Source organism: Carya illinoinensis, chromosome 14 (assembly GCF_018687715.1).
Source record: "Carya illinoinensis cultivar Pawnee chromosome 14, C.illinoinensisPawnee_v1, whole genome shotgun sequence".
Taxonomy (NCBI): domain Eukaryota; kingdom Viridiplantae; phylum Streptophyta; class Magnoliopsida; order Fagales; family Juglandaceae; genus Carya; species Carya illinoinensis.
In genome coordinates, this window is record NC_056765.1 from 33,542,061 (window position 1) to 33,565,441 (window position 23,381).

Consider the following 23,381-nt stretch of genomic DNA (forward strand, 5'->3'; position numbering starts at 1 on the left):
GTGCAAACGAGTATATAAAGGAAACACCAAACAAAGAAGAAGAAAAAGAGCAAATGTCTTTGAAGTCTAGAAAATTAGGAGATTGGAAATTGTCGTGAGCAGCGGCAGCAGCCATCCATTGAGTGCTGAAAATAATAGCTTTTAACTCTGGTAACGTCTTTTCTTGGCCTTCAACTGTCTGTGCATAGCGTCAGATTAGGCATGAGGGGAACAATATGAACATCTGATTTTTTATGCATTAGACTTTTAATCTGCATGTCGGTACTTTATGGAAAATGATCGCGTCCTCTTTGATGCGGTGCATTTGGAGGGAAAAAAATGATCTGAGTTTTCGAAGTTTGTGAAAGAAAAATGGAGGATCTTAGGGTTTTTTTCCTTAACTGTCCTTATATTTATCTGAATGCTCATGCTTCTTCTGTTTCTAGTTTTTAAGTGATTCCCTCACCATAATATCCCCTTCCTCTCTCTCCACCTTTTCTTGGTATGTGAGTGTGGGCACGCACACATTTATTCTGCCTCTTCCTGTTCAGATCTTAAATATTGATTATAAAATTGGATAGGACCATTGCTTCCCGGCTCATCTTTCTTTATGCACTGGTTAGTGCTGTTTAATGAGTTATTGTTGTTCATGCACCGCTCGAATCAAGAATGTTCCTTTTACGCTATGCTCCTTTGACAGTATAAGTTAATTATCAGATACTTGGCCTGATTAATTTGTTGATATGAGGCATATAAATTCAAAGACTTTTTTTTTTTTCCTTTTAATCTCACATCAAATCTTGGTTCTGTGAGCTAGATCTAATATAATGATTCTGCTTTTTATTGTTGTGTTACTATATTCATATGGGATCAAATGTTTTAAATCACATAGTTGACCACAGCATTTTTACATTTTAATAACCAGCTTATTTTGCCTTTTCTTTTTGGATTGCATATGAAGACAGATGACATTATGTGAGATAATGAGTAGATTGGTTCTTGCTTGGTATTTTCGTTTGATTCCTCTTTCTTATTCTCACTATCGTTCTGGTTTTTGCAGTGGTAGCAATTTGGAATTGATGGAAGGATCATGGACTGAAATCAATGGAATACTTGCCAAGCATGGTTATAATAGTAATAGCAATGGTAACGATAGCAATGTCAGCAGCAGCTCGAGTGATAGTGATCACATGATGAACACAGCAGCCAGTGAACTTGAGGGAGATGCTGACAATTTAACATGTAGACAGTCTGGTTTATCTTATAATGATCATTCAGAGAATGGCCCCAAATTGGTACATCATTATACACAAAGCAAGTAGTTTTTTAATATGTATTTATCACCCATTGAAACATTGTATGTCACACTCATATTAGATGCATATAAGTTTTTATACATTTTTATGGTTAATTTATGCATGTGTATCTAAGAGACTTTATAAAGTATATTTGCATGGTTTTTCTTTTAGAAGGGATTGATGTAGTTCTTTAAATTGTTGAAGTAAAGGTGGGCGAGTCTCTAATTGCCTAAACTAGTGTAAATTATTGTCTGACAAACAACTGTTTCCAGGGAGAGGCTTCGTACACATCATAGGTACATTCATATGTAGCTAATGATTACAGATATGTTGCTTGTTATGAACGAGCAGCTTGTTATTTATTCAAAATTGTGAACTCCAAATGCAGGACTGGCTTTTTTGATCGTCAGTTAACTCAAATGGTGCAGCTCTATGTTAGCTATTCTATTTATTACTTCATTTCCATCATTTGTGCTATTGAACCTCAATCTTATGAATCCCATTTTACTTTAAAAATATAGTTTGGTGGATGCAAATGAAATTTTCTTCCAAATTGATTATGCTAGCATCAAAACAGTATTGAGGCAACAAAATATAGTACTGATGTACCCTTGAGAATGATGTCTTTGTTTATTTATCAGACTACAGTCTTACTTTTGATACTGTTTATTTTTCATGATTATGCTACTTGCCAGGAGTTCTTTTTCAAGGAATTGAATGTGAATATTACTTCATATCTTAATGCTAAATGTGTGGATTCTGCAAAAGAAGTGAGCTTTGATGCTAATGCAGGGTTCTAAGCGTCCTCAAACCAGGATGACAGATTCATTTGGTCAAGTGGGTACAGAGACAAATGATCTTCTGCAAGAAGTGTACAAGTCTGATTTTGTATCCATGGAAGTTGATAATTCAGCCATAACAGGAGTTGCAAATGATCAGATTGGATCCCATTGGGATTATGATGATGATGACATAGCTATGGTCATGGATATCCAAACTCTTCTCTCTGAGTTTGGAGATTTTGGGGAATTCTTCGAAAATGATGCTTTGCCTTTTGGAGAGGTATTTTCTTATCCTCTTCAGCAATTTCAATTTTGCGAAAGACTTGCTGATCAAAGTGGATAACATGCTGTTGTGTGAATAAAGGGAGCTTCTCATCTGTTTGTTATTTTGAGCAAAAATTTATGTAAACGCAACTTTAGGATACATGGTATTTTTGTCAATTAAATAGAATAATGTCTTTTCTGAATCAAATGTTAGGATTTTTTTCCACAGATATTCCCTCTCTCTTCTGGATTTGCTACTTATTTTTATGATTTTCTTTGTATGTCTGAAAGTTTTTGCCCAGTTAGGACGCAAGAATTGCTTTTGTGTTGTAGTTCTTGTCTGATCTATGTTTGATAATTCTAATACTGTGAGGATTGATGGATGATGGGAAGTCATTATCGTATTTATTGGTTGGAGGTTTTTTTCTAATAAGTAAAAGAAGGTAATAAATTTAAGATTGGGGCATGGGAATTTTCACGACTCCACATGGATCATTTTTCCAGATCGGACGTTCATTTTCTTTAAATGAAAAAATAAAATCTACCTAGCATTATCAATTGGCGGGAACGTCGAGACCCACGCCAAGTACGAAATGTAGAGTCTGGCAGGCTAGTTGGACAGGAGACGTGGGTGTCCAGTACACGCCTGCTGGAGCTACAGGGGCAGTTGAGGAAGTTGCAGAGGGAGTTGGAGGAAGTCAGGCAACATGTCGGGATGGTTAAGGAAAAAGGAGGGAGATGGGAGGATGACAACGTGAATAACAATACGGTGGCGTTTAAGAATAAGGGGTTTAATGAACCCAATAAGGCTGGAGAAAACACAAGGCACGGGCCTGGAGATGGGCCTGGGGCCCTGGAACTTAACATACGGAAACAAGGCCTCCACGAGTGGAGGGCCTCGTTTCGGGCCTGGGCCTCCTCAGCCCAGGTCCACATCTGAAGACCCAGATTCGGGTTTTCTCAACTCGGGCTCCCGCGACACCTCTGAAGACGTAGAAGCATCATCGAGGCAGCCGTCAGTCGTTAAGGTCTCGGCGACGACACAGACCTCGCCAACGGTGATACCGGAGACCGTCGACAAGGTCCCGGCAACCCTAAGCGAGGAGACGACGCCGCCGTGTCTTGTGCCGAGCTCGTGCTTACACCGGGATGGGTCTTTTCCGGCTCAGGAAGGTCAGAGGAGCCCGATAGGCTCAGAACTGCAACACAAAAGCAATTCTTGCGTCCTAACTGGGCAAAAACTTTCAGACATACAAAGAAAATCATAAAAATAAGTAGCAAATCCAGAAGAGAGAGGGAATATCTGTGGAAAAAAATCCTAACATTTGATTCAGAAAAGACATTATTCTATTTAATTGACAAAAATACCATGTATTCTGGGAGTTTAGTTTTGCACAAAAATGGCCAATCTGTGGCCAAATCTAATCTGTGCATTGGCTGTGGCAGTAGTCTTATTAGCTATCAATGTAGCAGCTGATGATCACAAGCCTTACGTTTATGCATCTCCACCTCCACCAAAATACATGTACAAATCCCCTCCACCCCCACATTACAGCTACAAATCACCACCTCCATACCACAAGGAATCTCCTCCACCACCGCATTACCGTTATAAGTCCCCGCCACCCCCATCTCCATCACCACCACCTCCTTATATATACAAATCCCCACCTCCTCCATCTCCATCACCACCCCCTCCCTATGTCTACAAGTCCCCACCTCCCCCATCTCCATCACCTCTTCCACCCTACATTTATAAATCTCCACCACCTCCCTCGCCGTCTCCTCCACCTCCTTACATTTACAAATCACCACCACCACCATCTCCATCACCTCCTCCACCATACATCTACAAGTCACCACCTCCTCCACCACCATCACCTCCTCCTCCCTACATTTATAAATCTCCACCACCACCCTCACCATCCCCTCCACCTCCTTATATTTACAAATCACCTCCACCACCTTCTCCTTCACCTCCTCCTCCATATGTGTACAAGTCACCACCACCACCACCTCCATCTCCATCACCACCACCTCCATATGTCTACAAGTCACCACCTCCTCCATCTCCATCACCTCCTCCTCCCTACGTATATAAGTCTCCACCACCACCCTCACCATCTCCTCCACCTCCTTATATTTATAAGTCACCTCCTCCACCCTCTTCCTCACCTCCTCCTCCATATGTCTACAAGTCACCACCTCCTCCATCTCCCTCACCTCCTCCTCCTTACATCTATAAATCACCACCCCCTCCATCTCCTTCACCTGCTCCTCCATATGTGTACAAGTCACCACCACCACCCTCACCATCCCCTCCACCTCCTTATATTTACAAGTCACCTCCACCACCTTCTCCTTCACCCCCTCCATATGTATACAAGTCACCACCTCCTCCATCTCCATCGCCACCACCTCCATATGTCTACAAGTCACCACCTCCTCCATCTCCCTCACCTCCTCCTCCTTACATCTATAAATCACCACCCCCTCCATCTCCATCACCGTCTCCTCCATATGTTTACAAGTCACCCCCTCCTCCATCTCCATCACCTCCTCCTCCATATATTTACAAATCACCACCACCCCCATCTCCGTCACCATCTCCACCCTATATCTACAAGTCACCTCCTCCTCTATCCCCTTCACCCCCTCCACCTTATGTTTATAAATCTCCACCACCACCATCCCCACCACCGCTATCCCCATACTACTACAAATCACCACCACCTCCGAAATACTAAAAGCAATCATTATGTAGTACTACTAATCACGTAAGTATTTTTATATGCGCATTCTCGTCGAATCTACATAACATTTCCTTTACTCGTTTACTTTTATTTCTTGTACTTTCCCCATCCATCGTAACCTTCTCATGATTCTACTACTCTGTTTTTGCAACTTATTATGTGATAAAAGGAATAATTGCTGCTCATGAAGTAATCAGATACTTGTGGATGCGCTCTCTACTTGCTTTTAGAAAATAAGTTCTCTGTTTTTCTTTTTGGTTCCTACGGCCACTTGATATATTAATTATATGTATTTGTGATTTATTTAGTTAATGGATCAAATCAATTAAGTATGCTTTCTCTCGATCTCTCTTTGATCTCTCTCATAAAAATTAATAATTTTACTATATATTTCTACATGACAATCATGAACCAAAAAAAAAAAAAGCAATTGTTTTAAGACTAGCAAACCAAAAATCAATTCAAAATACATACACATTATACGCATTTGGTCTGATCGAGAGTACTGATGATCATCATCATTTGGTTATAAAATATTATAAAGAGAAAATATTGGGAGCAGCCACTATTCACCACTGCACACCACACACCCTATAAAAAACATCTATATATCCTATGAAAAGCATTCCTACACCCTATAAAAACCTATAAGTGTGTGGTGTGCAACATGAATAGTGGCTGATGCATAATAAATTCCTATTATAAATATGTATGGATGGCCTGCATGCATGCATGCTTTTGCACCATTAATATTTTATAACTTGTACCTTCAAGCTGAGATTGAGCAGATCAACAAAACGCGAAACAACAAAAAAAATTAAGCAAAAAGGTGATCGAACAAAACCATCGTTAATTTATTTTATAATCAATCCTGTCTGTAATATTTGCAACTGGAGATCAAACGCTTAATTAACATGGTCATGTAATATATGCGTGTTAAATGGATTCGATCCCTCTTTCTGAGGATTTATCCTCCTTATATAGAATCTCTTTACATGGCTATGTACAGTCTAATTTGAGCGGGAAGAGTCCCTAAAATTACAGCTGATGTTTAGACCGCGGCGCCGTATGTAGCCTCCCTCTACTTAGTAGCTTTGACTAGCCTACCTATAAATATATATAATCTAAACTACTACAACTTGATGGACTGTATAGTATTGACAGCCGGACTGTATAGTATTGACAGCCCCCCTCAAATTGATGCCCGTAGATCAACAAGCATCAATTTGCTACTTAGGAAGCAATGTCGATGACGAGTGAGAGCCTTGGTGAAGATATCAGCAATTTGTAGTTCAGTAGAAATATGTGGAAGAGTAATAACACGAGCTTCAAATGCTTCACGGATAGAGTGACAATCGACTTCAATATGCTTCGTGCGCTCATGATAGACAGAATTGGCTGTGATCTGAATAGCACTTGTATTATCGGCATGTAGAGGTGTGGGATCGGTCTCTGAAAAATCTAGTTCAGCAAGCATACCTCGAAGCCAAATAATTTCAGAACAAGCTAAAGACATCGCCCGGTATTCAGATTCCGTAGATGACTTAGAAACTCTGTCTTGCTTCTTACTCTTCCAAGAGATCAATGCATTACCTAATAACACACACCAACCAGTGATGGAGCGACGTGCATCCGCACAACCAGCCCAATCAGCATCGCTATAAGCAGCAAGACGAGTAGAGTTGCCAGCCGGGAAGAATAAACCACGGGCAGAAGTGCCCTGAACATAGCGTATGATCCTACGAACAGCAGCCAAATGAAGATGACGAGGAGTCTGAAGAAATTGACTGACTTGCTGTACAGCAAAAGAAATGTCTGGTCTAGTAATGGTGAGATAAACAAGGCTACCCACCAACTTTCGATATAAACTGGGATCAACAAGTAAGTCACCCTCCTCTTTGCGAAGCTTGACATTTAATTCCATAGGTGTATCAACAGAAGTAGCCTCCTGTAGGCCAGCTGTAGCCACCAAGTCACTAGCATACTTATGTTGATTGAGTGAAATACCAGAGGGACTACGATGCACCTCAAGACCAAGAAAATATGTGAGAGATCCAAGATCTTTCATATGAAAGGACTCTAAGAGATGAGTCTTGAGCTGGTCAAGTAAAACAGAATCGGAACCAGTGATCACAATATCATCAACATAAACTAAAAGAACAACAATACCCATGTCTGATTTTCGAAGAAATAATGAAGTATCATACTTGCTCTGCTTGAATGAAAATTGTAATAAAGTTGTGCGGAATTTATCAAACCAGGCCCTCGGAGCTTGTTTAAGACCATAAAGAGAGCGACGAAGCTTACACACATGTGAAGTCGGAGAAGTGAACAATCCCGGGGGTGGCTTCATATAAATACTCTCTTTAAGATCCCCATGAAGGAAAGCATTCTTAACATCCATCTGATGTAGTGGCCAATCACTAGAAGCGGCAAGAGCTAGAATCGTACGAACAGTAGTCATCTTAGCCACGGGAGCAAAGGTCTCTTCATAATTGACACCATATTCTTGATTATTCCCAAGTGCAACAAGTCGAGCTTTGTAACGATCCAAACTTCCATTAGATTGGACTTTGACTGAATAAACCCACTTGCAACCTAGAGGAACAATGGTGGGAGGACATGGCTCAATGTCCCAAGTGTGATTGGCCTCTAAAGCGGCAATTTCTTCCTGCATAGCTTGTCGCCAACAATCATGCTTAACAGCATGTGAGTAGCATGTGGGAATATCAAAATTGGATAATGTAGCAGTAAGAGCAGAAGCAAACCACCCATACCTATCCGGAGGTACTGACACTCGAGAAGAGCGACGTACCAAGTGCTCTGAAGGTGCTGCAACTGACTGGTCCTGGAGCATGGTAGGATCAGATATCGGTTGAGCCACCGGAAGAGACTGTGGGTGGGAGCATCTTGTATACACAATACTTGGTTTAAAACGAGAGTTGACTGGATGAAGATCTGAGAACTGTTGGTCAAAAGGAGGAAGGACCACAGTAGAAGAAGAGGGTATAGAGGACACAGGAAAGAAATGTTGATTTTCAAAGAAAATAACATTCCTAGAAATGCGTGTACGATGTGAAGTAGCATCATAGCAAACAAATCCTTTTTGACACACATTATATCCCAAGAACGCACATCTAACTGATTGAGCAGATAATTTATGTCGCTCATGAGGAGGTAAATGGACAAAACATACACAACCAAAGATACGAAGATTATCATAACTAGGTTGTTTAGCAAACAAGCGGAAATAGGGAGACTCCATGTGTAAGACTTGGGTAGGTAAACGATTAATCAAGTGAGTAGCAGTTTTCAGAGCCTCGACCTAGAACATGGATGGAACAGAGGATTCTAATAAAAGAGTACGTACCACATCAAGAAGATGACGATTTTTGCGTTCGGCTACTCCATTCTGTTGAGGAGTAGCAGGACATGAACGTTGATGAATAATACCTTTAGAAGTCAAGAATGCCTGAAACTCAGTAGACAAATATTCACCACCAGAATCTGTGCGTAATGTCTTAATAGTCGTAGAGAATTGATTGTCAATATACGCAAAAAACTCAGTGAAAGTACGAAAAACTTCAGATTTAGAGCGAAGAAAATAAACCCAAGTGAATCTGCTATAATCATCAATGAAAGTCACATAATATTTAAATTTTTCATGTGAACTAACCGGGGAAGGTCCCCAAACATCACTATGGATAAGATCAAAGCAGTGAGAAGCTCTACTAGCATGCAAAGGAAATGGAAGAATTTTACTTTTACCAAGTTTACAAGAATCACATTGAAGAGATAAAGAAGAACGTTCTTCATTATCAAGAAAAACTGAGTGCAATACATGAGATAAGATCTGAGCATTGGGATGACCTAAACGACGATGCCACATCATACTTAGATCAGGAACATTATGACAAGTAAAAGACTTAATAGAAGAGACTGAAGAAAGTACTGGAACAGGTAAACATAGTGGAAACAAACGCCCCACTTTAGGTCCCTTCGCGATCGGCTCCCCCGTTACCTGGTCCTGCACAACACAACCATCACCAGAAAAATGAACAGCACAATTTTTATCAACTAATTGACCAACAGAAATAAGATTTGTGGAAAGTTGAGGAGCAAGAAACACATCAGTAAATTGAGAAGAGGCATCTCCGACAGCAGCTATTGGCAAAGAGCTACCATTAGCAGTCTGAATGGCAGATTGACCAGCATCGGGCCGAACATGACACAGAGCGGTAGGAGTATTCGTCATGTGATTAGAAGCACCCGAGTCTACATACCAGAGTTTCGTTGTATTTTTACCTTGAAACCCCATTGCAGATAATGCCGAAATTAGCATCTGTTGCACCATTTCTGGTGTGCAATAATTTGTTGCAGGAGGTGCAAGATTAGAGGAAGCACCGGAGGAAGAGCCATGTGCTATAGAAGTCTGAAATGCTTGAACCTGACGATTTTGGGGGCGTATACGACATTCTTTGATAATGTGACCCTTCTTCTTACAATAAGAACAATATTTCTTAGGGCAATTAGCAGCAATATGCCCATATTCCTTGCAGCAGAAACATTGTAAGGAGCTAGAATGTACAGGCGGTCCTCGTCGTTGAGCAGCATAAGCCATCGGAGGGAACCCTGAACTACCATGAGATTGTTCCAAAGAGGCTTGAGTACTAAGCCTTTGTTCTTCACGAAGTAACTCACCAAAACAAACATCAAGAGAAGGAACAGGAGAGCGATTCAGCAGAGAAGAGCGAACAGATTCATACTCGGGGCGGAGTTTCATAAGAAACTGATCACGACGACAAGTCTCGTGAAGACTTTGAATAGTGGAAAGAGAGGCAACAGGAACATCTGCAGTAACCAAATCAGAATATTCGTTCCAAAGAGTCAGGAACGCCGAATAATAATCTTGGATGGAACGATTGTCATGTGAAAACATGGCAATCGTATGCTCTAACTGAAAACGACGAACAGCATTATCTTGATGATATACTTTCTTTAAGTAAGTCCACATGAATTGAGCGGTGCGATGAGGCCGTAAGTGGGTGACAACATGTGGCTCAACTGAGCCAAGAAGCCAAGACATAATTCGAGCATCAAGCATAGCCCAATCCTTGGATTTATTAGGATTTGGTGCACAATCAGTGCCATCAATATGACCCCAAAGATCTTTTCCCTTAAGAAAAAGTTCAAACTGAAATGCCCACGTAGAATAATTGTTGCCTGTAAATTTGGTACACACAGGTGCAGAATCCATAGAAAAAAAATAGAACCCACGCTGTCGTTGAATTGCAAAAAATAAAAATAAACCCAGCAGGTCTGGACGAAAACTCCCCTTTACTGACTCCCTCAAAAAAATAAATAAATCCCAACGTCCTCTTCAATCAAATCACTAGAAAAATGATCGACACATTTTCTCTCCACTCAAACGTTCCTTACGTACACCCCTCCGTTTCTTTTTTTTTTTTTTTCACCTAATAAATCACCCTTTTTTCTTTTTTCTTTTCTCACCTAATAAAGCACCTGCTTTTTTTTTTCTTTTTTTCTTTTTTCACCTAATAAAGCACCTGCATGTCCAACTCTCCCCTCATGTCCCTACACGCACGTTTGCTCATAAAAAAATATATATCCTCCCTTGGTTGAAAACTCATGCACGGCACCTCTAAAATAAATCCCAACTAACTCACACTTTACTCTCTCCCACGTCAATACTCTCCTCCTCTCTACAGACCGACACACTGCCTGAGAAATTAATCCCAGCCGACTCTAACCCACGGGATGGAAGAACCGAAGAACTACTGCACAACACGTGAAGAACAACTGCTTCAGAAATTGCCGAGAAGAGCACCAGATGAAAGGCCGAGAACCTGCAGAGTACTGTTCCGAAATGATGGTGCTGAGAACCTGCAGAATAAACCACTGTGCCGAGAACAACAAAGCCAGTAAGAGACCAGAAACACAAGAAATTGACCGAAACACAACAAAACCAGTACACTAGAGATTGACCGAAACACAAGAAATTGATCAGAAAAATTTAAGAGAGCTCTGATACCATGTTAAATGGATTCGATCCCTCTTTCTGAGGATTTATCCTCCTTATATAGAATCTCTTTACATGGCTATGTACAGTCTAATTTGAGCGGGAAGAGTCCCTAAAATTACAGCTGATGTTTAGACCGCGGCGCCGTATGTAGCCTCCCTCTACTTAGCAGCTTTGACTAGCTTACCTATAAATATATATAATCTAAACTACTGCAACTTGATGGACTGTATAGTATTGACAGCCGGACTGTATAGTATTGACAATGCGTGCATGCATACATATACACATACACGAGCTAGCGTCTAGTTTTTCTTTTCTCCTGATCTGTTGTGCACTAAAATTAAAATTTTCATATCCAAATTAAAAGGCACGTGTAAGCGTCACTAATTAGTTTCCATGATTTTAGTTCAACAAATGTCTGATCATAGGATTGTTGTGCCTCTAGCCTATCCAAAAATCACACAAGACAATATTTAAGTGGTTCGGCAGCTTGCCTACGTCCACTGAAGCGGAAACTCAGTATTTTCAATATGTTTGTATAAAATTACAAACACTTATAAACAACCTCTTTATCTCTCAAAAAACCCTATGTTCTAGATTTCTCCAGAACCTATATTTCGTCCTCAACTCTCCACCTTGATCGCTTCCCTCAGTGAGGATGGTTTACACTATTGCAAAGTATCTCATTTTATAGGAGAAACCTACCTAACGTAGTCACCATAGTTGACAACCAAGAAATTTCCAACAGCTATCCTTGACTGTTGAGGGGCTGCTGCAGCCATCTAGGACTAGTGGGAAGCTTCTCTTGGACGGTGGGAGGCTGCATGCTCACATGGGCAATTCACACTTGGGGGTTTTCCAAAAATCACCCCCTCCACTCAAGTGTGCCATACTAGGATGCTACAAACGGTTGCATTCTTCAAATGATTGCACTCCCTCATTGGAATGCTTGTTAGCCATGAGAGATTTCCGCTATTAAATGCATCTGCATGCATGTGTGTCTTCAAATGGATGTCCATATGCCTCTCTAAATGCATCTTCAAATGCATCAACATCGTCTACATCCACGGAGCTTGTAAGGGATTTTCTTCAGATGAGATTTTCAAGTATTTCACTGCACAATCTCAACTCTCTAGGATTCTTCTTTCAATCGAGTTCATGAGTCCACACTCATGCACACCTTGAGAGAACTGAGCTTCGCTCGAGCCACAATCGAGCTAACAATCTACCTAGTTCCTTTACAGCTTTCAAACCAGGCTCCATAATCCTACAATCACCAATCTCCAACTTGGAGACTGGTTCTCAACATGCCAGCCTCTATCTCTAGCATGATCCCTTATAATCTCTGCAATTTTACAGCTCATGTCTTCAAGTTAGAAGACTAACTAAAGTGATGTATAACTTTAGTTCATCATGTACAGTGCCCTTAATCAACACATCTATATATAGGGCAACACATCTCCCACTGCACTGGGAATCAATGGTCTCGCAAGGACCTTGACACATATCAGAGAACTTGTTGTTGAGGTCTCCATCTCTGACCTGGGCGACTGACTCCTCATCCTGCTGTTAACATATCCTATCTTCAATCGATGTGCACATCTTGTGTACAGTCTCTACTGACTTGCATAATCTCCATTCTTGCAAGATTTGTCTTCATATCGTAGTTCACTACCTTCATTTAGCAGGATATACTTTAAGGTAGTAACCACCATGGAGGTGTGATCGTCTTGGCAGTCATGCGTTCATAAACTTTAGGTTTAGACATCCCTAGAACATCTGATAACATCTGACGTTCTATTCCCATCTCTCATAACTTTGCTTTATATTGTGGTCTAGGGAGATTTCTTCAGGTTTAGATGAGGAAAAGTAAAACTGACTTCCTTTTACTTCCTCATCTAATTCACACAACCATTACCACAAGCCAAAACCAATGAATCATTCGTGAGCTTCCACCTTTTTTGTGGAAGATGATCCTATTGTGTATCATGTGGTGCACATGGGTGGAGAGGAATGAGAGGTGCTTCGAAGACATGGAGCGTACAATAGTGGAGTTGCAGAATTTTTTTATGCGCACTTTAATCCTTTGGTTCTCAGCCATTGTACTTGATGGAAACAATGTTCATGACTTTCTTTCCTTAATCTAGAATGTATTTAGGTGTTCTTTTGTATACTTCCTGTGTACATGGACTACGTCTATTTCATTCATATGAATAAAATTTCTTATTACCTATAAAAAAAAAAAATACAGAAACTAGTTTCTTTAAAAGAGCTCCATAATATGGCCCACCATCCTGTCCAAATACCTTTCGACATTCATACATACAACTGAATTCAGGACATCTTGAGTAAAACAAGATTTACCCTACTTATTTCACAGGGAAGATAAGATGCTTCGTAAGTTTCTTGGTGTTCTTTACAGTGAGAAGAACACCATGTTTGCCCGGATTAGCAATTTTCAAAACTTTTCTCCACAGTGAGAAGAAACAAAGTGGCTGAAAGAATATTTCCCGGATGGTTCAGTCATCTTTTTGCTTATGGTGTTAGTGGATGATTTGGGTCTCTTGGGATGCTTCAAATAATGAGGTTTTGCTTTGTGGTATGTTGTATATGGTGATAGTAGACTAACATAGGCTGTTTCTCATAGATTAAGTTGACTGTTCATCATATGCGGAGAGTCACAAATTATGATTTTTGTTATAGTTACCAGGATGATTGGCTTAAGACGTCTGCAAGCACCTGAAACTCTGGGAGAAGGCTCCTCTTGAACCATATTCTTTACAGAAACCTGTAAGTCCAATACCAATTCCAGTTGCAACACATATTGGTGATGCTGCCAGTTTTCATACTCTGCACTTTTGTAATTTTCCTATTGAAGAACTTTTATAAATTGCTTTCCTGTATCAATGATTCTGCAACTTTGTTCATTAACTGTTGCAGGTTACTTATAATGTTATATGTCCAGACATTGATCCATTAACTTCTGCTGCTGCTGATTATTTCCAACGACTAGGAGCTGGTGAGTGCGTGGTGTTTTTATGCTTCAAGTCCAGACAAACTGGTTCTTTAACTTGTGCATGCAAAGGCATATAAGAGTTTTGCTGAAAATAGGTTTTTATTATACCTTGGTTGCGACAAGCTAACTGGTATTGGGTTGTTGCTGCGTGTAATAAGTTGATTAAATAAAACTTATTTTTGATCAAATGAGGAAAAAAGAAAATAATGTCTACCCTCTGTTTTCAATGCCGCTTATATTGAAAGCAGCATTATCCTATATTAATATAATGATAGGAGAGTACTTATAAAAAAAATATGATGATAGGAGTTGCTCTTAGATAAAAGGCCTTGTTATCTACGCTACCTGGAATCTGGGTTACATTAAAATGTAATGCGTTTCTGGACTTTTAGTTCCTTCATGAAATATATGCTTTACTATATGTTATTTATACGTACCAGATGTTCATCCTTTCATTCAGAATACGTGCTTATTTTTCGACTTACTGATGTCATTTTCCTATGTCTCTTAAAAGAGAAGACTAATGGATTATTTCTGCATTTTCTCTACATATTTTATGTTTCTTACAGTCTATGAGACATGTAAACTGGGTAGTCATTCACCACAAATTTTGGGAGACCAAATGGAAATAGATTCTGCAAAATGGTCATCTTCTGGTTTTGTTCTACTTGATTGTCCTCAGTCAATGAGGATAGAAAGCAGTAGCGCATCTCTCATGGGCTCAATAAGCAATTATTTTCTCTCTCTTTCCAATGATTGGGACTTGATGAGCTACCTTAAGTCCCTTTCAAAGGCACTAAAAGGCTTGAAACTTAGTCCATACTCATCCACAAACCCAAGAGATGGAAGCTGGGGTCCTTGTATGGTAAGTGGTAATACTATTTTTCATCATTTTGTAGATTGAAACATCCTTATTTTCTTCTCATTTTTCCTCTCTCTGGCAGCTGGAGTATAGGTTCCAATGATGTATTAGGTTGCTATCTTAAACATTTTTCTCACAGTATTTGGTGGAATCAAGGATTCATGTGAATTGCACCATCGCATGTTACTAGGTCTTCAATGTAATCTGCCAAGTATTATTAATGGTGAAGAACATATTTAGTAAAATATTTGCCTTTTATTATATATAGATTTTCAGTAATCTGGAGTATCTATTTGCTTTTAATAGTTCATAATACATTTGGCCGGAAGATGAAGTTTCACTGTCTGACCTGACTGAAGTTGTTCGGTTCATATTCGATGATGTTCTCTTTGATCTACTTCTTACTATTTCTGAAAGACATATTTCATTGTTGGCATTTTCTGAACCCCACGAATGATCTTGGATGCATTCTGGCCTCTCTTAAGTGAGGGAATTGGTCAAGATTGATTCTTTACTTGCTTGCATGTGATGCTCCTCAGGCATGTTTAGTGATTCTGGGGTTAGGGGTGGAAAGGATGGTTCTGGCTCTTGATTATTTCCAACAGGCAATAGGTTACCACCTATCTATCTATCTATCTATCTATCTATATATATAGATATATGTTAAATTTTATTATTTGCATTATCCATGCTGCTGAGTGCTAGTCTATCATGCCCAAACAGATATGAGGGTACCTAATTTACCGGTGCTTTCTATCCAGGTAATATATGTAGTGTGCTCCTTCCCTGACCCTACTGCAGTTCTACAAACTGTCGTTGAGTCTTCTGTTGCTGTTGGATCGATGATTCTCCAATCAGACAGGGAGATCTATATTGCACGGTCAGGTTGGGAAGGCTTTAAGCTGCTCAGAAGCCGTGGATGAAGCAACTATATAAAATGTTTTAGTACTTTCAGGCTTTAGTATTCCTAAATTGGTACTGCAGATTGTGACAGTTGATTCCATTTTTAGAGTAACGAGTCCATCATTTGATGAGCTTGTCATTCTTAAAGAGACTGCCTTCACTGTTTATAACAAAGCTCGTCGAATTTTGCGAGGATCCTCTAATGATATGGTCCAGTTGTCATCATTATCTAGTAGGTCTCCTTCGGTCCTGATACAAATGTCTTCTCCTATTTCAGGGATGTTGAAGGACTGTGTAGGTCCTAGAATTGATGTGCATTCCCTTTCCAGAGAGGGTGACATTGATGCTAACCTGAGGACTAGTGCTTGGGATAATTCTTGGCAGACAACAAGGACTGGAGGATTAAGTTGTGAGTCAGTTAGAAGGGGGTATTTTCAAGATGAAATTCATTACATGTTTGAACCTCTTTTTATTCTTGCTGAACCTGGTTCTATAGAACATGGGATTTCACCCGCAATTTCTGGTAATATGGTGTCAGAACCTGCAAAGCCATTGTCTGATGATAGCAGTGGAGGCTTTATGCAGGGTTTAAGTTCAGCAGGAAGTGCCAACGCTGGATCATGCTCCCAACTTGATGGATCTGAAACTTATGGCTTTGGGTTTAGCCAACAAAAGACCCCTCCAAGTCTACATTGTTGTTATGGGTGGACAGAGGATTGGCGTTGGCTAGTATGCATCTGGACCGATTCAAGGGGAGAATTGCTTGACAGCCATGTATTCCCCTTTGGTGGAATCAGCAGCAGGCAGGACACTAAGGGTTTGCAATGCCTTTTCGTTCAAGTTCTGCAGCAAGGCTGTCAGATACTTCAGGCATGCTCTTCTCCTGATATTGGTGTTGCCAAGCCTAGAGATTTTGTGATTGTGCGCATTGGGAGTTTCTTTGAACTCGAACACCTAGGTATATGAGTTTCGTCCACAATGTTATCTAGTATTGTGAAAATTACCGTTGATTGCATTGTTGTTGATTTGTTCCATTTTCTCTGCTTTGTAGTCAAATAGTAAGTTGTAGCTGGCTTGCAGCTGTGTGTTGTTCAATGGACCAAAAATATTGTAGCTTTTGTTTTTAAAAATAATGAAACTACCTCCCTCTAGATTCTTCTCATTGACAAAGTCTGGTGGGAGAAGATAAGTTTACGTATTTTGAAGTAATGCTTGACAATTTTACCATGAGAAGAAGAACCCACATATCATGTAGCAATTTTTTCTCATATACCGTGTTCTTCATTATTATTGATTTTTCAGATGTTGCTAATTAAATCTTAAAAGAAAAAAATTAATCTATGTAGTCTGTATGTTAAAAGCATTCAGCAGGGTTTTAAATTGTACTTTACCTTTCTTTTTATATCCATTTCTCAAATTGGAATTGATAATTTTTTATTTTTCACTGCCATTTGGATTGTAAACAGAGTGGCAAAATGCCATTAATTCAATTGGAGGTTCTGAGGTGAAAAAATGGCCCCTGCAACTTCAACGATCTTTGCGTGATGGAATTCCTGCAAGCAGTAATAGTACTTCCTTAGAGCAACAGGAGTGGAGTTTGATTCAAGAGACCCTACCTTATGCTAAAGCTTCTGGCTTTATTAAAGGCGATTTAGGAAAACCTGCTGCAAGAAAGAAGCCTATGGGTGGGCAGACACTGGTTGACTGCTCAAGGGGCTTGCTTAAGTGGGTGCAGAGCATTAGTTTTGTTGCAATTTCAGTTGACCATTCTTTAAATCTAGTTTCTCAAGCAGATTCATCATCTCCCGGTAAGGAGGCACACTCTCTTTACCCTCCATTCCTCGTCCCGTTATATGTGTTCATCTCACATAAAGCAAAGATAATATGCACCATTCATTTGGTCCACTGAAAACTTGGATCTTGGGCATATACTTAACAATTTTCTCTGCTTATCACTTTGAGAATCTTATTGATATGTTCTCTGCCCATGATGCTGACTGTATTGTTGTGTTTCTGTTTCTTTACATGGCTAACTATTGTAAAGGCTATAAGTTATAAAAAAAAAAAAAAGCCAAATCCGTATCCATAGGTATATGAGCCATGTGTGGAACATGCATTGATCGGGGAAGTATGTGTCCTTGCAATTTTATTTTATTTTTTAAAATCTGATTCTATTTTGAAAATAACATTTTTTTCCTTTTTTGATGGATCTTATCTTTAGAAGACATGGACTTGGTCATGATGACCTTTTGACATTGATGGGAAATAGGAAGTTGGAAAAATAATCAATGACCTTTTTTTATTCTTCTTTTGTTCAATCAAGTCATCAACTTAAGACCTGCTGCTATCCTGGAAAAGACGCTGCTTTTGTAAAGTTGGTAGGGATTTTGAAAATTCCAGGGAAACATGTTCTAGTGAGGAGATGGTTTTGTAGAGGTCATTCGAATAGTAGCACACGAGAAAACCAGGAAAAAAAGGAACTTCCACCCTCCGGGCAAAGAGGGAAGCAAACTTTTTCAACTCTATAAGAGGTGGTTGGTGACGTCTTTTTTCTTGTCCCTCTTCTTTATTGGTAAATTATTTGAAAATCCCACAGATTTGAACTCATGATCCTTTACACAACCTCTATTAATATGGGCGATTTAGGGTGTCATTTAGCCCTAGGGACTTTAGTATGTGGGAATAATGTTAACAAAAGTTAAATGTATTTATATGGAAACTTGCTTAGTTGTATTGTACACTTCATACAAATTTTTTTATTGTAGTATTGACAGTAAACATTGTGCAGAAGGTACTCAAGGTGGCGTTGGCATGGGGCCATCAGGCTATTCTGTACAGTCCCTTGGTTCTACATTTGCTTCATACATTCTGATCCCATCACCCAGCATGCACTCTCTCCCTGCAACACCTCTACAGCTCCCAGCGTGTCTCACTACAGAATCACCTCCCCTGGCCCATCTCCTGCACAGCAAGGGCCCTGCAATTCCACTTTCCACTGGTTTTGTAGCTTCAAAAGCAGTACCTTCCATGAGGAAAGACTATAGAAGCAACTTGAAAGAAGAATGGCCATCAGTTCTTTGTATCAACCTTATTGATTATTACGGAGGCACTCGCATTATCCAAGGCATGTTTGTTGGAGGTGTTAATAAACAGGACGGTAGGAGTTTAAGCACTGAGGCTAAAGATTTCGAAATTGAGACCCATTTAGTTCTTGAGTCTGTTGCTGCAGAGCTTCATGCACTATCTTGGATGACTGTTAGTCCAGCATACTTAGAGCGACAGACTGCACTGCCGATCCATTGTGACATGGTTTTAAGACTGAGAAGGCTACTTCAGTTTGTTGATAAAGAGCTCTCTCGGCAGCCGAAGAAGTTGCATCTGTAAGTTAAAACATTATCAAAGTAAGAGATGACTTTTTAGGCTTATTTTTAGCGGAGACTTTTATAGTTTTATAGAGAGATGAATTCAAAACAAGCATTGAATCGGCTGGGCTATAGTCCGTCTGGTGTTGTATTTCAATGCACAAGATTATAGCATGTAATCTGTGTATGTTATCTTTGCCCACTGATCCCGGTGTTCATAAAAATTCAAAGGTGATTAGAAAAATTTCAGTTTGTGGCTATTTTTAAGTTGAAAAGTTTGAAGATATTCAGTAACGCCAGAGTCCAATTTTAAGACACTCTTCTAACTCTTCATGAATGGTTTGTGCGGCTCCAATGAATTGAAGTTGTTGAATTTTCGGTGCCTTCTGTTACGTGCCATTGGTTCAAATTTCCTTTTCATCATGCTTAATCTAATATTAACAACATGAGGAGAAAATTAAGAGTAACAATTAATAGCATCTCCATTTTGCATTTCCTTTTGTTTTAAGTTTAAATGGGAAGGAATTGCACGACAATCTACATGGTATGCACGTGTTTAGCGTTCCTTTCTTGGAGCACTTGAAATGATCTAGACTACCTCTGAGCACCACTCCAGCAAGAGTTCCAAACACTGGAAGACCGGGCTGCATCTTCTACTGCAGTATACTGTATTAACAATTTGTTCCTCCCCTTTTCTTATAGGCAAATATCCGCCGATCATGCACTTTACCATTCAACCCAACTGTACTTAATTTTAATTACAAAACCAAGATGAAAATGGAATACATGTCAACAGTGATGAGATCGCTCTTAAGTTCTAGAAAAGATACGAATCTCTTCTATGAAAGAAAGAACCATAAATTATTCAAATGAACGAAGTAACATGGTTGGCACTAATTGCGGGGTCCCATTCCTTTGAACCATTAGCGTAGAGACAAAGCAACCGCAATCAAACCACCCTTTCTGGTGATTATGTATGTTCTGTCTATGATATGAGAATAAGACCCCCATGTGCAAAGCATATGATATGAATCATGATCTGCCTAGTTCATTTTTTTTTTTTTTTTGGTTCTAAAGATCTTTCTTATATCTTCCCTCCTAGTTTACATATTTTTAGACCACAACAAAGCAAATTAGAAGGGGAGGAAGTATCTTCTTTGTTCTATGCATGCGGACACGGGGAAAGCAAATAAAAAGAAGAAAACAAATTAAGCCCAAAGTCCTGAAATTAAGGCAAATAAGTGAAACTTTTGAAATGTTAAACAAAAGAGGGTTTAGTTGTCTCCTTATGGTCCCCAACTTTATTGGACCCCATAAAGCATGTGCTGTGTCTGGTTGACATCATTACTGGTTCTGGCCTCCTTTCCAGTTCAATAAATTACCTTAATTGCCTTGTAATTTTATGAGACATTTCTTTAACAAGAGGTCAAATTTTTTCCTTTACTTTTTCACACCAGCTAAATCTATTCTGTCCATATCATACCGGTGTTGCCCACTCTCTTAAGTCATTTACTTAAGAATTTTTCCCAACATTTCGACTATAGCAATTACCGTTTTCAACCTTTAAATAAGATTCAGAAGGATCAAAATATGTTTGTGCAGAAAGAAAGCGATGTTATTTATCATCATCCTCGTCATTATCATCATGTTCATCCTCATTATTTTGCCCTTCATTTTTATATTTTGATCACTTCCTAATCAATAGAATAATAAAGGAAGAGAGAAGTTGTAGAGTAGGTGGCGCATTTGGGAACAGAAAAAGCCATCACTGAATGACATTGGGAGCTTTCTTACAATAGAACAGTCAGAAGTCGCCATAACCAGAATCTGAATCATTCTACAAAGAATATTTTCCCTTGTGGTTATGATTCATGCTCTTTTTGAATCTTCATATCCAACGAAATGGCTGCTTTAAAGTATACTAAAACTCAAAAGTTAGTCTTATAATGCTTGGTATTGGGTTGGAATCCCTCTAAGTTGGTACGTACTGGTTGAATTGATTTGGTTTCATATACTTCGGACGGAGGAAACCATGACAGATACTCAACAACTGGCCAGCAAAATGTTTCTCTCATTTTCCAATCAATCAATCCCCCGAACTAAGATTGGGAGACAAAATGAATACATATTTGGATTCCGTTTTGATGATTATTTGGATCTGGGCACTAAAACAGAGTAATTCAGCAACAGAGTATATATATATACCACTACATATAAATGCATATGATAATATTTACTTCACAAATGTAATGTACAGAAAAGTATATAATTTATTACAGCAAATGAATTACAAATACAACGGGGAAAAATTACATGAAAGAGACCAAAATCCACCATCCACCACCGGCCATGATATACCCCTCCTCATGATCTCATTATTACCCTAAATCTGACCATAGAAATGAAGAAATTACACAATTAAATTAAATTTATATTACAATAATATAAAAAACACATCAATCACAACCAAACAAATCCAACCATGGGATGAACATAATCAACAATAATTAAATTAACCTGGACCTCCCAAAAAGTAACAAAACAAAATCCCAACCAACTTCCCCTCACTGTCTCATGGTCACGAAAAAGCACATTACTTGTCAGAAAGAAGGAGATGGCGAGGGAGAAAATGGGTTGAAAGATAAATGAACCATTATGCAGCCAATCTACGTGGGTCAATGCATTGACCACAAAAGCTCAGAATAACAAACCAAAAGCCAGAGCTGAAAGAGAGGCAAAGAAAGTTGGCATAAAGATGAAAGCTTCAGATGTTGGGCTAGGCGTTGGAGCCTCAGCTGCAGCGGCTTTTTGAACAGAAGAGATGGCCATCAACACCACCAACATTATCACGAATAGCTTAAACCTCATAGCCTCCATTTCTCCAAATGCTCGGTGAAAGAAGCACTACAATTCCTTCCTTGTAGACGGGTTCCCTTTTGGCAACAGAGAAATGGTAAGAGTTGCAATGTAAACCAATGGCAGCGGGTTGTGGATATTTATTAACCACAGAGAGAGAGAGAGAGTGTGTGTGTGTCTGAGCGTTGGGATGACACAACACAACACAGGGTGGCTTTACCATTGTTGCCATACAGCTGTCAAAAATGACTTTATGGGGTCCCCCACCTTTTGCTGTCTTGTTTTTTTTTTTTTTTTTTGAAATGATACTAGTTCTCATTACTGTAAACAAAATATTACAACATATCAGAAGCTACAACGTGCTGAACACAAAGAGGTACTTCTTCAAAATCATACACGTCCTCATTAAGAGATAAAGCTCCTTTTGCTAACACATGGGCTGCTTTATTGCCCTCCCTCCTAGTGTGGACTGCATGCCACTCTGCGAACCTGTTCAGCAGCATCTTGGCTTCCTTAATTATAAGCCCCCCGTAGCTCCAGTCCTCTTGTGCTCCACTAAGTAGCTTAACCACCCGTAGAGCATCACCCTCTAGGATGAAACGGTTCACCCCCACTTCCCTGCAGAAATTCACACACACCATCATAGCATATGCTTCACCACTGAATGCATCCAACTTCAAATGTCTTTGAGCTTGTATAGTACCCACCACCTGGCCATCACTGTTTCTGAGAATGCCTCCAACTCCAAGTCGGCCCCGAGTGTCACTTAAAGCTGCATCCCAGTTCAGCTTATACCAGTCTTTTGGGGGTCTAAGCCACTTGAAAGCTGCCTGGTCCTTGGTCCCTTGCACACCATCCGGTTGCCTCTGGATCTGGTTGAACAAATCAAGGTCCCTCTTGGCTCTGTTGATAAGTTGGTTTGGGTGGCTGAATCCCTTACCAAAAACAAAATCATTTCTTCTATTCCAGATTAGTTTTGCAATCATGGCCACTTCCCCGAGGCTACTATCCTTCAGATACTTGCATAGGTGTTCCCATACCTCCCTAAATGATGAGCTATAAATACTCATTTTCTGGACTTGTCGACAGCCTTGGCTCCATATGTCTTTGGCTGCCCCACAGCTCCATAGGACATGCTCAGATGTTTCAGGTTCAGTGAGACAGATAGGACAGCTGCTTTCTTCAACCACCTTCCTCCTCACCAGGTTCACCATTGTTGGCAAGGCATCATGACATGCTCTCCAAATGAAATTTCTAACTGCA

General features: G+C 39.7%; 3 protein-coding genes and 1 long non-coding RNA gene across 6 annotated transcripts; 3 read left to right on the forward strand and 1 right to left on the reverse strand.

Moving 5' to 3' along the window:
- Window positions 1-2,080, forward strand: LOC122294825. 2 transcript variants are annotated; one of them, XR_006237748.1, is made up of 3 exons: window positions 1-150; window positions 1,040-1,274; window positions 1,973-2,080. It is a non-coding gene; the product is annotated as an uncharacterized LOC122294825 (long non-coding RNA). The 2 variants fall into 2 exon arrangements; XR_006237747.1 differs by lacking the exon at window positions 1,973-2,080 and adding an exon at window positions 1,449-1,966.
- Window positions 2,081-2,198: 118 nt separating this feature from the next.
- Window positions 2,199-19,556, forward strand: LOC122294822 (mediator of RNA polymerase II transcription subunit 13-like). 2 transcript variants are annotated; one of them, XM_043103807.1, is made up of 7 exons: window positions 2,199-2,339; window positions 13,823-13,909; window positions 14,060-15,000; window positions 15,759-15,882; window positions 16,178-16,858; window positions 17,367-17,708; window positions 18,689-19,556. In XM_043103807.1, exons 3-7 carry the CDS (start codon window positions 14,659-14,661, stop codon window positions 19,282-19,284), a joined length of 2,085 nt encoding a protein of 694 aa, XP_042959741.1. In that variant the 5' UTR covers window positions 2,199-2,339; window positions 13,823-13,909; window positions 14,060-14,658; the 3' UTR covers window positions 19,285-19,556. The 2 variants fall into 2 exon arrangements, with proteins under 2 accessions (XP_042959741.1, XP_042959742.1); XM_043103808.1 differs by having other exon boundaries at window positions 18,692-19,556.
- On the forward strand, window positions 3,724-6,783 carry LOC122294823 (extensin-2-like). The gene has a single exon (XM_043103809.1). The coding sequence runs from the start codon at window positions 3,724-3,726 to the stop codon at window positions 5,068-5,070; it is 1,347 nt and encodes a 448-aa protein (XP_042959743.1). The 3' UTR covers window positions 5,071-6,783.
- Window positions 19,557-21,514: 1,958 nt separating the features above from the next.
- Window positions 21,515-22,276, reverse strand: LOC122293350 (arabinogalactan protein 13-like). Its single transcript, XM_043101904.1, has one exon. The coding sequence runs from the start codon at window positions 22,137-22,139 to the stop codon at window positions 21,960-21,962; it is 180 nt and encodes a 59-aa protein (XP_042957838.1). The 5' UTR covers window positions 22,140-22,276; the 3' UTR covers window positions 21,515-21,959.
- Between the last annotated feature and the right edge of the window lie 1,105 nt (window positions 22,277-23,381).

Excerpts from the sequence above, each read along its gene's own strand:
- LOC122293350 (XM_043101904.1), bottom strand. The coding sequence starts at position 22,139 with ATGGAGGCTATGAGGTTTAAGCTATTCGTGATAATGTTGGTGGTGTTG.
- LOC122294823 (XM_043103809.1), top strand. The coding sequence starts at position 3,724 with ATGGCCAATCTGTGGCCAAATCTAATCTGTGCATTGGCTGTGGCAGTA.
- LOC122294822 (XM_043103807.1), top strand. The coding sequence starts at position 14,659 with ATGGATTATTTCTGCATTTTCTCTACATATTTTATGTTTCTTACAGTC. Across the intron at positions 15,883-16,177 it reads GATCTATATTGCACGGTCAG|GGATGTTGAAGGACTGTGTA; the intron begins GTTGGGAAGGCT and ends CTCCTATTTCAG. Across the intron at positions 17,709-18,688 it reads AGCAGATTCATCATCTCCCG|AAGGTACTCAAGGTGGCGTT; the intron begins GTAAGGAGGCAC and ends AACATTGTGCAG.